Genomic DNA, 15801 nt, shown 5'->3' with positions numbered 1-15801 from the left:
GATTTCTTGCATTAAAAAGTCTCAGAAGTGAATTTAGTGGTAAAATAGCAGATGAACAATGTATACAATTTCAGAGATCTGTGTGACCTAGGTTCAGAAGACTAGCTGACCTCAGGTCAATTGTGTAGGCAGCCTATGTAAATGTTGGGGCGTGACAAAGACTAGAGACTAGAGCCAGATGAGGAGGAGTTGAGAAGTTGACGTCAACTTTTAGCTTTGTTGAGATTCGCCCGTTTTCAGCAGCAGTTTCAAATTGTGAGATTTGCAGAGGAAAGAGGTGTCAATGGGATTTTGAGGTTCTATGTATGTCCCTGTGCATCAACAGTAGTGAAAGCTGTAGTAACCTACAGTTATTAGCACTTCTGTCTTACTTGTGTCTCACTAAATCAGTCGTACACACAGTCCTGTCCAACTTCTATCAGTGAACATATTGTTACGCTGTTTGTATGCACAAAAAACAGCGTAATGGATAACTGGTATTGCTAATGATGGCTAACCTTGCTAGAGCTAACCCCACAATGAAAAATCCAACTTGTAAATGGATCGCATTCAACTCGGGTGGGACGTCATTCCCAGCACCGGCTTCCGAGTTCCGAGGTGAATGGAACGCATTAGTCTGGTGATATGCTATAGTTTTCTTAGAGTCAACCGATCCCATGAACAGACCCAAATCAACAATACATGTCCTCTAACAGGTATTGTGTGTATCAAAAGCCTGACATATCTTATTCCTCTGTGCGTTAGAGCTCCATTGTTGACCTGAGTGACATGTTCATTCATTACCTTCATGGTAATGAATGAACATGTCACTCAGGTCAAAGGTGTGGCATTTAACAACAACAATGGAGCTCTAAGGGCGCTGACACACCAGGCCGATTATTGGCCGTGGGACAGTCTGGCGAGGTCAGTGACTCAAATCTGTTCGGTGTGTTTCGTGCCGTCGTCCGGCTGAGGGGCTGTCGGCGTTCATTTTGGCCGACCTGACATGTTCGGTCGGCGGCAGGGCAGTCTAACCTGACTCCGCCAGATGGATTGCTTCGCATTTGCTCGGCATATTCATCTGGGAACTTTCCGTTGGAGAACTTTTGGGAAGGGGCGAAAATACTGGTTAGCTGATTGGATAAACCATCTGTCTATCACCACCTATGTTGGTGATAGACGGGCCAAATCAACCAATCAGATCCACGAAGCGTATGAAAATACAACCACAAGCCCACCCCTGCTGCTGCAGGCAAAGCATAGCTCGTTAGCTCCTGCAAGCAAGCAACATGTCGGTAAAGGATATTTGCCGTTTGTGTAACGAGAATTTAGGAATAAAAGACACCATTTCAGGTTCCTGGACCATATTCCAAAAGGAGGATCCAAGAGAAAAAAAACATTAGCGAGTGGCTAACAGAATTGGGGCTACCGCTGTCTGAAAATACTGGTTAGCTGATTGGATAAACCATCTGTCTATCACCACCTAACCCACCTCAAAACCAACGCTGATTGGCCCGGTCGTTTGGCTAACGGCTCCAAATTTTCTCTATCTCAAGATGCCAGACTGATCTGCGAGTGGAAAACTGGAGCTCACGAGATCAGGATGGTCTCACGAGGCTAAGGGCAGTCGGGACTCACCCGGAAATGACGAGCGGAATGAGGTGACCAGAGTCTCTCAAAATCTGACGAAAATCTTTTAAACTGACCTTTGTTGAGCTGAAATGAAGACAGATTCAGCAACTGCATGGCCTATTTTCGCTTAAAATGTTTTAAGAAACACGTTTCAGTGAACTATTTTAGTACAATATGAGATCGTATTCTGACAGTCAGGCTTTGACAAACCCATGTGACGCGTTCGTCCAATCAGCTGCCGGTTTTCATTTCTTGGGCAACATTACAGATTATAATGCTGTTATAGAGATGTATCACGTCTCGTCTCCTATCGTCTTTTTGGTCTGTTCTGTGGCAGTTTTTTGGACCTCGGGGACGCGACTGATCATATCGACGGGGTTTTCTGTCAACGGTCGCCCGTCGGCTATATGTGTCTACACCTTAAGGCACACTCTGTAGTTTAGTTTAGACTCAATCCCACACACACCGTCCTGCTGCCACAAATACTCACTACAGCACCAAATGTGGATAACTGCTACAGCCAATGATAATAATCCCCAACAAATGCCTCATTTTCTCCTCTTTGAGTCCCATTTGCTAGAAATGTCAGCCAATTTAGAATATCACTGAGTGTTTTACTATACAAATTAAACCATGTATTTGTAAGCCGTTCTTAAAGATTTAAGTCTTCAGTAGACAGAGTGGAGAAGTCAGAAAGAATCAAGAGATGGACTTACACATAAGAAACATACATCTAAACACCAGCATTATCTTTTAATAGTATTGATATAAACTTTGCAAGGCACAGCATGTAGGTTCTATTTAACATTTGGTTTATAAAATAAATAGTATTACATAGGCCATAAATACACTCTAAGAAATAAGTCCGTAAAATAACAGAAAAAGTTCTTCAACTTTGTGTTATAAATATAAATTTCTGTTATTCAAAATTCTCTCATACAAAGCTGCCCAGTTAGTAAACTTCTGAAAACTTCCGTAATGCCAAAAAAGCGACAACGGTCAAAAAAAGCAACAAAAACACCGGGAAAAGCTTCAAAAACTTTTGAAAAAACCCCGACAAAAATGTCATAAAACAAATGTCTAAAAAAAGCGGCAAAAACTTTGAAAAAACCTTCGACAACGGTAACTTTTTTACTCTCCTAAAACCAACCACCGTGGCCGACAAAAGTTGTCGGAGCACAAATGATGCAAAAACTGTGAATCACGTTCTACGGACAATTCCTGATTAAAATATAGTCATGTTAATACACAGATATTTCTTAGATTGTACCCAGACTGACTTTTTCCCTCAGGTAATGGTTGTTTGTCTTTCCTTCAGGTCTACCTCACTTTTGTACTGGGGTGTTACGTTGTTGGGGCCGTGACACCTTCATTTCCCTGAGAGGCCTGCTGTTGCTGACTGGCAGACACCTGGAGGCTCGGTGAGTCCACCACACAGCTCCACCAGAGAGGAGAATATGGGCTTCAAGACCTTTAGGGCTTCGAGACCTTTAGGGCTTTGGCTTTGAGGCCTTTAGGGCTTCGAGACCTCTAGTTCTTCGAGGCCTTTAGGGCTTCGGCTTCGAAGGCCTTTAGGACTTCGAGACCTTTAGGGCTTCGAGACCTTTAGGGCTTCGAGACCTTTAGGACTTTGAGATCTTCACCTATCTTGCGAGTCTGTTTGCTTGTCAACCTGCTCTCACATGACCAGACTGTATTATTGACTGTATTATTATCTATTGACTTCCAAAGAGTCTACTGGCTTAGTGATAGAATCACTTCAAAAATTCTATAATTACAGATGTGAATTTTATTGTAGAACTTTTGCAATCACCTGATTGCAAAGTATCAATACTGGAGCATCCACAACATGTCATCTGAGGCCCTGTTTTTAACACCTGTCCTGTGTTATCTGATCACAAAGGTGATAGCTCTTAGTCTAAATGTCTTGGTGTTTATGTTACGGTGCTCTGCACACATCTGAAACCTGTCTGCCTGCTCTTTTCTCTGACTCTTTGGCGCTTTGTTTCCCACAGTAGCCTGGAAAATATTTTGCAACGTCTGTTGTTGCTATTTAGAAGCCAATGAGCCCTGAGTGACCTGCCAAAGCAGCTGATCTCATTTACATGAGTCTGTGTCTTTGTAAATAACCTTCTGAAATTGAAAAACTGCAACAAGTCCGGCCAGTTATTTCATGGATTCAGGATACTATGCATCCTGATAAAGTTCCCTTGGCCTTTGGAATTAAAATAGCCCCCCCCACATCATCACATACCCTTCACCATACCTAGAGATTATCATGGGGTACTTTCCACAAAGTCATCTCTCAATGCAAATCAAAACAGCTATTAGGCTAACCGACATAAAACCATGCCAATCTCTAGGTATGGTGAAGGGTGTGATGATGTGGGGCTATTTTAATTCCAAAGGCCAAGGGAACTTTATCAGGATGCATAGTATCCTGAATCCATGAAATAACTGGCCTTTAAAGACTGCCTCTATGGGAATTTAACATAGGGGTGTACTCACTTTTGTTGCCAGCGATTTAGACATTAATGGCTGTGAGTTATGTTGAGGGGACAGCACATTTACACTGTTATACAAGCTGTACACTTAAAGGGGTGATAGAATGCAAAACCGATTTTACCCTGTCATAGTTGAATAACGACAGTTCGGTGGGTAAATAGGACATACATAGAAGCTCAAAGTCCCACTGACACCCCTTTACTATGAAAATCTCATATTTTGAAACTGCCGCTGAAAACGGGCGAATCCCAACAAAGCTGAGTTGCTTACGCAAGCATCTCAAAATCCAGAACCTTAAGAGAACAGTCACGCCCCAATATTTACATAGGCTACACAACTGACCTGAGATCAGGTAGTCTTCTGAATCTAGCTAGGTCACGCAAATCTCTGCTATTCCATTACAAAATTCACTTCTGAAACTTTTTATGCGAGAAATCAACCATATAAAGCTCAAATATGGGCCGCTTTACGAAAAAGGATGGCTAATTGCGAATTTTCTCCGACTGTGTCGGAGTTTAGTGCCGGTGTTGGTGCTGCCTGGGTTGCTACGCCACGGCCTGACCGCAGTGTCAGCGAAGCTTGTTACGCCCGCAATCTTTTACCGCAGCCCGCAGGTTCCAGTAAATCTTATAATGGGTATGTGTGTTGAGTTATTTAAACAAACAATCGGGAAATAAACGCTTCTTGTCCGCCAGTCTCATTGATAGAGCCGCGGTGAGATGGAGTCCATCAATGAGAGCTAGCTAGCCTCCTCCTAACTCTGACATTCACAAAAATACATTCAATTGATATCCGAAATCGGACAAGTGTTAGCTAAGCTTTGTAAGACCTTGAGGAACCTGTAATATTCATGCCGTGCGACAATTCAAACTGTAAATATACTTTAGTTATGCGGAAAGTGAGCAAGCTGCGATATTTCCCCATTGTAATGAATGGGACATATAGCAAGCAGCTGCTCGTCCTACAAAGACGCGTTTGCGTTCATAAAAATGCCTTAAAATCAAATCGGACACAACGGTTAGCTTTATAGGACATTGGGGAATGATGTTATATAAGTGGCTGACGAGAAATTCAAACTGTAAATATAATTTAGTTATGGCGACAGTGTAGCTAGCTAGCTGCGGTATTTCCCCATTGTAATGAATGGGACATATAGCAAGCAGCTGCTGGTCCTACAAAGAACGTACCGCGTTCATAAAAATGCCTTAAAATCAAATCGGACACAACGGTTAGCTTTATAAGACATTGGGGAATGATGTTATATAAGTGCGTGGCGAAATTCAAACTGTAAATATAATTTAGTTATGGCGACAGTGTAGCTAGCTAGCTGCGGTATTTCCCCATTGTAATGAATGGGACATATTGCAAGCAGCTGCTCGTCCTACAAAGACGCGTCTAACGTTCATAAAAATGCCTTAAAATCAAAGTGGGGGTGACGAAATTCAAACCGTAAATATAGTTATGCCGGCAGCTGGCCGCGGAGCCCGTAGTGCAGTATCCACAAAGGGTGACTTTGCCGGGTATGGAGCCCAGCAGGCTGCCCGTTCTCGTCGAACTGTGTGGAGCTCCTAAAGTCCGACAGCGTCTTACCAAATTTGCAATTAGCCATCAAATTTTGTAAAACGGCCCATATTTCAGCTTTATATAGTTGATTTCTGGCCTAAAAAGTCTCAGAAGTGAATTTGGTAATGAAACATTGCAGTGTCTGGAATATGAGATTCTGTCGCTTCTCTAATGTATGTGTATTGGGGATTCGCTCAACCAATCAGCGCGCGTCTCTAATATGCGCGTATGGCAATAAGTGCTCAACCAATCAGCGCGCAGCTCATCTAAATATTCATGACCATACCATATTTGGAAGAAAAGCTCTTGTTACAAATAGGGCCAAAACACAGGGATGCATAAGGGCCCATAAAATATCAACCAGGCCATTTTCAGCCCAACCAATGTTACATACCCCATTAGGAGACCATAAGGAACAGTGTGAAATACCCTATATAATCATTCTATCACCCCTTTAATACTTTACATTGTAGCAAAGTGCAATTTCTTCAGTGTTGTCCCATTAAAAGATATAATGTAAGGTGTACTCACTTTTGTGAGATACTGTATATGAGTCTTATGTAACACTCATTGATCAAGTGTTAAAAGGTTTTATTGCCTGTGGTAGGAATTATTTATTGTAGCGGTCAGTGCAACATTATTTATTTAATGTTTATTTGTATAAGGACAAGTTTGTAGCAAAATCTAAACAATCTAAAACAACTTTTGAACGTCCACATGTTCCACCAAAACAAGTTCCTTCCCGAGGCTATTTTGCAGAGTGACCGTTGCTTCGTACGACGCTTAGCGCCGCCCAAGACGATTGTGATTGTTTAAAGAAATGCCAATAAACCAGAGCACGTTTTTCTCCCATCCCGGAATGCTGTGTGGACTAGCCAGACCTTTCTTCGCATCGCTGTGGAGGAGGGTCTGGCAAAGACTATTTATAGCCTAAACTAATTTGTAATGCCCATCCCTGGATGGGCCTTAAAAACTCAAACAACTCAACAATAGATGCATACATTAAAATTCAAAACTCAGAACTCATCAAGAAAATACAGATTATTAAACCACTGTCCTGATTGTCACAGGAACATCATCCTGGCCTTTGCGGGCACACTGCATCACGGCCTGATCCCCAGCCTGCTGGGCCAGGGCAGCAGTGTGCGCTACAACTGCAGGGATGCTGTGTGGTGGTGGCTGCAGTCTATCCAGGAGTACTGCACACTAGTACCAAACGGTGTCTCCATCCTCAAGTGTCCTGTCCGAAGGATGTACCCCACCGACGTGTCTGGGCCTCAGCCTACTGAAGCCTGGGTAGGACTGTGTTCTGTGTTCTAATTGGTTCTCAACGTGAGCGAGAGCCACTGCTGATCAAATCCATACAAGCCTAAGCACTAAAATTACCTTTTTTAATATATTAGCATCTCATCAGACTGGCAGGGTCCTCACAAGGGCGGAGATCGAGCGAGGAGAAGACACATAAAACACTTAGACCCATACCTGTCAAGTTTTGGATTTGAAAATAAGGGAAATTTTCCGGCGCCCACCGCGAGCAGTCCCACCACCCCAACCAAGCTCCAGTATCCCTTACATTTTAAGACAGGTGTACAAGAAAGCTAAAATCACCACTTGATGCAGAATGCTGAAAACATTTACAATTTATAACATTTCTTGTCTTTACATTTTATTTTCATTCCACACATTCTTTTCATTTCATATTGCTTTTCTTTTACAGTCTTTCTTTTCATTTCACATAACATTTCTTTACTCTTTTAGTGAGTTATTGTACAAATTTGTTGCAGACTTTGCATTCTTTACTGTTTTGGAAGGAGTGTATTTGTGGGCGGGGCCAGAGTGGTTCATCTTACATGAGAGTAGAGCGCAGACAGTTCTGTGGTCTAACGTCATTCTCTGTAACAATCTTTCGTACCATGCTAAACACCCTTTCTGAACTGCATTGCTATGGGGGATGCATAGTAAAGCCTTCATAAGTTTTGGCAGCGCACCGTCTCTGTTGTAGCGTCCATCATCCGTCTCTGTTTTTTTTTCTTTTTTCCCTGCGTTGTCACTCATCATCTGACCTCACACACTAACCTCGCGCGACAACTGCCACCTACAGTACCTGTAGTAGGCTACTGCAGGTGGCAGTTATCGCGAGGCTAGTGACAGAGCTCAGATTGGGAATGTTTTTTTTTTTTTTTACTCCGCTCGGTCCCGGGGTATTATTATTTTTTAATAACGCAGGTTAAAATACGGGAGATTTACGGGAAAATACTAATACGGGAGGACGGCGGGAAAGAAGGGTAAAATACGGGACTTTCCCGGCCAAAACGGGATACTTGACAGGTATGCTTAGACCATCGATCGAAAGTTGCTGGTGAAAGCTATCTCACTGCATCGAGCCGTAGCGTAGTTTACCACAGAGGTGAATGGACGAACTGGCGAAGATTGGTTGCGGAGCTGGAGTTTATCACAGAGCAGTTTGATCGTACCCTGGAAATCCAGAGTTCTCGCGAGAATTTTAATTCAGCGAGTCACTCTGGCATCAGTAACGATGCTCATTAACTATGCCCTTGTAGCCGAGCTGCACCAATCACATCAGTGTATCTGATATAGGCGGGCCAGAGGCGAGCTAAACAGCGCTTTTCTAGTTTTAATGATTACTCAAAGCGCTTTACATAGTACAGGAACCATTCACACACTGTCGCCGAGGCTGCCATACAAGGAGCCACCTGCTCATTAGATAAACATTCACACACATTTACACTCCGATGGCGCAGATGACGGGGTTAATTATCTTGCCCAAGGACACTTCGGCATGGGACTGCAGGGCCAGGGATCGAACCACCAACCTTCCTATTGGCAGGCGACCACTCTACCACTGAGCCACAGCCGCAGCGGTGCTCCAAGAGTTTAATCTACCAGTTAGCTCCGCTGTTAGCTGAGAGTTTAATCTACCAGTTAGCTCCGCTGGTAGCTAAAAGTTTAATCTAACAGTTAGCTCCACTGGTAGCTAAGAGTTTAATCTACCAGTTAGCTCTGCTGGTAGCTAAGAGATTAATCTACCAGTTAGCTCTGCTGGTAGCTAAGAGATTAATCTACCAGTTAGCTCTGCTGGTAGCTAAGAGATTAATCTACCAGTTAGCTCTGCTGGTAGCTAAAAGTTTAATCTAACAGTTAGCTCCACTAGTAGCCAAGAGTTTAATCTACCAGTTAACTCCGCTGGTAGCTAAGAGTTTAATCTTCCAGTTAGCTCCGCTGGTAGCTAAGAGTTTAATCTACCAGTTAGCTCCGCTGGTAGCTAAGAGTTTAATCTTCCAGTTAGCTCCGCTGGTAGCTAAGAGTTTAATCTACCAGTTAGCTCCGCTGGTAGCTAAGAGTTTAATCTTCCAGTTAGCTCCACTGGTAGCTAAGAGTTTAATCTACCAGTTAACTCCGCTGGTAGCTAAGCATATGGGGCCCTGGGTACGTCACCCTGTGTATTGTTGTGATTGGTCGTAGTGTTATCCAATTGCGTGCAGTGAGATTTTTAAATTCATGCTTGGTGCCGCCCCTCGAGTTGGGCCATTTTCATTACTCATTGCCAGACCCTTAGGCTATGTTTACACGGAAACGATCTGAAGAGAAAACGCAAAAGTGGCGTTGCGTTATTACTTTTTATTCTGCGTTTAGATGAGCGTTATGGAGGGGAAATCTGCGTGCATATGGTAACGCAAAAGTGTGTGAAATTCGATGTAGTATGCACTCCAGGTGACTAGGTGGCACTGCCACACAACACCACCCACCTGCGTAGAACATTCATTCTACTTCTCTCCTTAGTAGCACGAAACCAAAACATGCCGAAGCGAACAACAAAAGCTCGTCTGGAAAGACGAGGAGGTGGAGTTGCATGTTTGTCTGATGATGACCGGCACAATTGACCGTGATAAGCCACAACACAGCACCCACGGGAGCACTACCAATACCCTGAGCCTCGCGGCCCTTCAGCCGCTGCTTGAGAGCGAGGCAGCAGCGGAGAGGAGGCGCAGGACGCCTCCTCTGCCCGCTGACGCGGCGCCCTCTGCCCGCTGACCGCTGCCACTCGCTCGCTCTCTCTCTCTCTTCATCCGTAACGTTGTCGCCTGCTCTGGCTCAAATGAATAGCCTACATATCGTCATCGAACTATAACAACCTTATCCACATTGTTGAAATCATTTAAATATTGAGCCATTACATTGAAATTCTAACAGGAGCCTATAATTTCTGTAGCCTAATCCGTAACAACAGACGCCTTTTTCTCGTCTCTCTCCACACCTCTGTCTTCAAACTTTTGCGTTTTTACCCTTTAGACGGTAACGCGACGGTGGAGCGTTTTTAAGATTTCCACTCTGGAGGGTGGTTTCACTTTTTTGCGTTTTTAAGCCCCAAAAACGCCGTCGCCGTATAAACGAAAGGCACATCCGATAAAATATTTTTTCGTTTTCACCCGAGAGCGTCATCGTGTAAACAGGGCCTTAACCTTTCAGATTTGGGTGTGGATTTCCAGGCTAGGTTGATTGTGGGATGAGCTTCAGGTGTGAGACAATGCCGGGGATCAGGTGAGGGGAGCGAGTGAAACTTGAAAGTCCCGCCCTGAAACACACACTAGACAGAACATGACAAACAATGACAGACAGAAACAGCAGGGAGGGGAACCAGAGGAAACAAAAGGGATGAGGGAGAAACACAGCCAGAACATGACGTGTTAACATGGACATGAAGATTGCGGTTATGAGCTTATACCGTTTTTGATCAAATTCGAGATATGATGTTGACATGGCACACAGAGGAATCATGTTATTCATATCTCTGTACAGGCTCGCTGACAGCTGTCTGCTCTCATTATAAAAGTAGACTTTAAAGGTATGAACTGCCATAAAGAAATTTTCAGTTGCCATTATATCTCATAACAAACATAAATACTAAATAAAATCCCTGCGCAGTATTGTAAGTCCTTTGGATCAGATTTTTTTGTTTGTAATAATCCTATCACACAGCGAATTTGAACTGTGTTTTTTCTTCAGGATCAGCCGCTGTATGATGTGATCCAGGAGGCCATGCAGAGTCACATGCAGGGTATCTCGTTCAGAGAGTCCAACGCTGGGCCACAGTTGGACAGCAATATGAATGATGAAGGTATTTCCAAGCACTCATTAACAATACCGCTTACTGATTCTTACAAAAAGAAGATCTAGCTAACTCAGGTCACACCAGGCTTCTTCCAGGAACCTGAGTATTGGTGCAGTCAGCGGAAAGAGGGATTCGTAGACACTTCTTTCCATACATAATACAATCTGCAGGGTCTGCATACACAAATATGTTCCACATATTTGTTAACGGGCATGCTCCATGGGCAGAGCATGCGCACTAGACTCATAATGCCAGCTAACTTCCAGGATGGCGCTATCAACACATTCTCACTCTCCCATTATGTAAAATACGGAAGCTTTTGGCATTTGTTATTCACGCTAAAAGTCTCCTTTAGCATCGGGACTCTTTTGACGCTCTTGGTCAGGGCATACTGACTGACAGTTAGGTTTAGGAGAAGATGGTGGGTGGGGTAAGTGACATGTGGTACAGAAACGAGACACAAACCCCGGTCTACTGGGTCAAAGTCCTGTGTTGTTTGACCCATCCACCCCCCAACCAATCTCCTAACACGGCATTTCTTTCATGAACGGGTTGGCCCTATTAGAGCTGTCACAATATCAGAGTTTCACTACACAATTATAATGGCCAAAAGAATTCACAACAGAAATATCATTTTCATATATATAGAAGATTTGAAAAAAAAGAAAAGAAATTAGGAATCTGAAGGATTCCCCTGCTAAGAAAGAGGAGGGTGAAGCCAGAACAGTATCAATGAAAACCATAGGCGTAGATTTCGAGGGGGATGCACGGGATATGTAGATGTAAACTTTGGAGCTTCTGTTTTTAACAAGGTCTCATTCTCTTACAGTTACTGTTGAGATGTACATGATTACAAAAAAAAGCCATCCCCAAACACGTGTAATGATTTGAATATGCAGAAAGTTTTTAAGTAAAGAATAATTATTTCCTTCATATAAATAAACCTTTGCACCACCAGGATTTAACGTAGAGGCCGGAGTGGACCAGACCACTGGCTTCACCTACGGAGGAAATCGCTTCAACTGTGGAACTTGGATGAACAAGATGGGTGAGAGTGAGAAGGCGCACAACAAGGGAATACCTGCTACACCCAGGTACAGTTCCTCCATCTTTGTTTGTTTAGCAAACATCCATCATTATTCATGCAAGCAGCATCGGTACAATGAGTAAAACTTACAACTTGCATGTTAGGTTCATGATATCAGTAAGATGGGCGGTAGAGGAACAACCCACACAGCTCAATATTTTTACTTAGTTACAACTTTTTCAGCCGGCTTACTTCTAGCTTGCACCAACTCTTTGTATCCGTGTGTGTGTGTGTGTGTGTGTGTGTGTGTGTGTGTGTGTGTGTGTGTGTGTGTGTGTGTGTTATGCGCGTGTGATCCAGGGATGGCTCTGCAGTGGAGATAGTGGGCCTCTGTAAATCTACTGTACGCTGGATTGTGAAGCTCCACAACGATGGGCACTTCCCCTATGCAGCAGTCAACATTCCCAGAGAAGGTACAGTCACATATTACATGCACTCCATAACAGTCTTATAGTGCAGAAAAAAGACTGGCTATAGTTTTTGTAGTATTTACCATAGCAGTTCTAAATGGGCTTTCAGTGGTTTAAATAAGAATCAAATGATCCCCTCCTGCTTAAACTATTGGTAATGACACTAAATCACCTCGTAGTAAGTAAGCAGTTGCAGGAAGCATCTCCAGTTTACAGCCGTTCTTCCTACTAGTGTTTGTGGCAATTTAACTTTACAGATGGGATTTTACAGTCTCTACAACCATCTTTAAACCACGTCTTTTTCATCCTAAATGTTTGATTTCAGGACAGACATATTCTGTGTCGTATGTGGAGTGGGATCTTAAGATCCAAGAGAACTTTGAGAAGAAGTTCTACATTTCCCATGATCCCCAGGACCCTGAGGAGAAACAACCTGAGCTGGTCCACAAAAGAGGCATCTACAAGGACAGTTTAGGGGCTTCCAGCCCCTGGTGTGACTACCAGCTCCGGCCTAACTTCCCTATTGCCATGATGGTGGTAAGTAGTTACAGTCACTGTGCCAGAGTTTACATTTAGGTAACAAAAAAAGTTTAACTTTTTGTTAAGGTTCCATTTACCCCGAGAGGTTTTAGCCATCCCCAAAGGAAAATCACCAGCACCAAAATTACAAGAATTGATATAATACCAGGATTTGCTAAGGTCAGAGACAAAAATCTGTTAGCAAATACACTGAAATAACATCTTACTGACTTTTGCATACCTCATTTTTCATCCTGATTCACAACTATTGTTCTGATTCATTACATTACATTTTTGATGAGCAGAAAAAGAATAACTTAGAGATTGTGACACTCGGTGAAGAAAAATACAACGTCCTCTCACAATTGTTGCATCGCATTGCGTTGCGGTGCTCCTTTTACTTCACAAACGATCTTTGGATGAGAATACACTGGCTGACAGCACATGAAACAGACAGCAACTAATTTTCATTTGGGCCTTTCAGCAAGTTACAGAGCATTAACATTAATTAGTGACAGCTGCGATATAAACTGCCGAAAAATGGCAATCAGCGCACGCTAAAAATGAGTGAAGGAAATTGAATGTTTTCGACATTGCTAATTAATCAACATTTCATATCCTATGCTGCCTATCTCATTTTCAATTCTTGTTTTAAAATTTTATATATATATATATCATTAAGATTCAACATTTATATATTTATATATATATATCATTAAGATTCAACATTTATATATATATATATATATAAATGTTGAATCTTAATGAATTTGATAATGGATTTAAAATAATTTGGATTAGATAAGGAGATTTGAAACTGGATTCACATTTGATAAAATCATAATAGGCACCAGCGCAAGTCTTTCAGCCCGAGCTGGGATTTGGTGAATGTGTTGCACTCATGTGTCACAATAATTAATGGGAGCAAATGATACATTAATACCATGAGACTTATTATTAAAAAATGTTACACCTTTGATTCCAAACGTAGTTTCCAATGCATATACATACAGTATGAATAAAGTATAGTAATAAAGTCTAGTTAATCCAGTCAACGTTATTTGAAGTTACAGTAATAGTGTAGTTTTAGATGAAAATATTTTTCATGAATAAATATAAATATTTTATAATTATACATCAATAAAAATATTTAGTATAGTTTGTGTAATGTTTTATCATGAGTAGGTACATGATGTGTGTGTGTGTGTGTGTGTGTGTGTGTGTGTGTGTGTGTGTGTGTGTGTGTGTGTGTGTGTGTGTGTGTGTGTGTGTGTGTGTGTGTGTGTGTATGTTGCAGGCTCCTGAGCTGTTTACTGTGGAAAAAGCCTGGGAGGCTCTGGGTGTGGCTGAGAAGAAGCTGCTGGGTCCCCTGGGGATGAAGACCTTGGACCCTGAGTTAGTTGCTTGAGTGCTGCTCCAGCCTCTTGTTGACTCTTGCGAGTCTGCGCTCTATCTAGTAGTTCAGGTTTTAAAAGGTGTACTTACCAAAGTCTGTGTGATGGGAAAACAAGAAAGGCAAAGTCTTTTCTGTCAGAAAGATAAGATAAGAAAAACTTTATTGTCTGTCACATGAGACGGACAATCCTCTGAGCTGAAGGTGCAAAAACACCCATCGTCAGAGAATCCAGTCCAGTCGTCCTACAGAACCTGTGTTAAAGCGTCAAAAACATAAGTGGTGTTAAAATGAATTTGCATTGTTCAAAATCAGCATTTAAGAGCAAGATCATTGTCAAACAACATGCTGTGTGCTTCAGTACAAGGTGCGATTGTAGGCGATCGATCTAAGACAGGTGATGTTCTCCTTCTACCTTGTTATTCTGCAGTGATATGGTGTACTGTGGCGTCTACGACAACAACCTGGATAATGATAACTTCAACCGAGCCAAGGGCTTCAACTATCATCAAGGGCCAGTAAGCAAGTGTACAGTAACCCCCTCCACAACAGCAGTTGAGCTGCCATTTAGAAGCGCTGACACCTTTTTCCCCTCTTCCAGGAATGGTTGTGGCCTGTCGGCTACTTCCTGCGAGCCAAACTGTACTTTGCCAAGAAAATGGGAAAGCAGACGTATGACGAAACTGTTAACCTGGTGAAAAACATTCTGTCTCGTCACGCTGTGCACTTGGAGAGGTATTAACAATCAACATGTTATTGATGTGACTGATATTCTAACCTGGCAGTAGCATGTTTAACTTAGTGTACCGTAAGAACCACTGGTAGGACCCACAAAGGTAGAAAATCAATGAAAAGTATTGATTCCCATTAATGAATCTGTTTCAACTGTGTTTGTGATAAATGGCCACTTTGCTCTCCACCGTCTTCCTCTAGGTCACTTTGGAAGGGTCTTCCTGAGCTGACCAATGAGAATGGCCAGCACTGCCTGTTCAGCTGTGAGTGCCAAACCTCATCCATGGCTACCATCCTGGAGGTTCTGTATGACCTTTGACCCCAACAACCTTAACAGCCCCATCAAGAGTGACCTCCACCAGCCTACACCAACACAACAACCTTCTCTAAATCCTCAACGAGCTGCAAAGTGTATGAAAAGCTCACTGACAATCAATCATATGCTATTTGTCATTTCCTACTGCATAACTATGCACAATGTTTCCCTGAGAGCAGGGTGTAGAGTTGGGTATCAAACACCACTTATGCATCTGAAATTAACACATTCATAAGAATTCAAGGATTCCTGAATAAACAGCATTTTCACTTGAGCTTATTGATTCTTATTATTCTTCTTATTGATTGAAAGAAATTCTAGACCGACATTGCCTCCTTTTACTGTAACAGTAATTAATCTGCTTAACTACTTTGCATAATTTGTGTGTACCCAGAGGATTAAAAAGTGTATCACCTCAGTGTTAGAGGAGGGCTGAAGCATTCCTGGAAAACATGGGAATATCATCTATGAGAACTCAGTCTCCTACTGACCTTACACACTGACGTATTGCCCCAACGTTCATGGACTTCCTTG

The 15801-nt window shown here is 42.5% G+C and overlaps 1 protein-coding gene across 3 annotated transcripts in view; it reads left to right on the top strand.

Moving 5' to 3' along the window:
- Window positions 1–15541, top strand: part of LOC120552550 (glycogen debranching enzyme-like) — a 54085-nt gene extending 38544 nt beyond the window's left edge. For all 3 annotated transcript variants that reach the window (XM_039790695.1, XM_039790694.1, XM_039790693.1), the window contains exons 24-33: window positions 2930–3032; window positions 6750–6975; window positions 10705–10816; window positions 11769–11904; window positions 12198–12310; window positions 12633–12844; window positions 14124–14221; window positions 14650–14737; window positions 14821–14954; window positions 15153–15541. In XM_039790695.1, the coding sequence (XP_039646629.1) occupies window positions 2930–3032; window positions 6750–6975; window positions 10705–10816; window positions 11769–11904; window positions 12198–12310; window positions 12633–12844; window positions 14124–14221; window positions 14650–14737; window positions 14821–14954; window positions 15153–15270 (1340 nt within the window). In that variant the 3' untranslated portion in view covers window positions 15271–15541. The remainder of the gene's footprint in view (window positions 1–2929; window positions 3033–6749; window positions 6976–10704; window positions 10817–11768; window positions 11905–12197; window positions 12311–12632; window positions 12845–14123; window positions 14222–14649; window positions 14738–14820; window positions 14955–15152) is intronic.
- Window positions 15542–15801: the final 260 nt, after the last annotated feature.

The sequence above is a fragment of the Perca fluviatilis genome, chromosome 22 (genome assembly GCF_010015445.1).
Source record: "Perca fluviatilis chromosome 22, GENO_Pfluv_1.0, whole genome shotgun sequence".
In the NCBI taxonomy this organism is placed as follows: domain Eukaryota; kingdom Metazoa; phylum Chordata; class Actinopteri; order Perciformes; family Percidae; genus Perca; species Perca fluviatilis.
The sequence above is the reverse complement of the archived record's forward strand: the minus strand, read 5'-3'. Positions and strand labels throughout refer to the sequence as shown.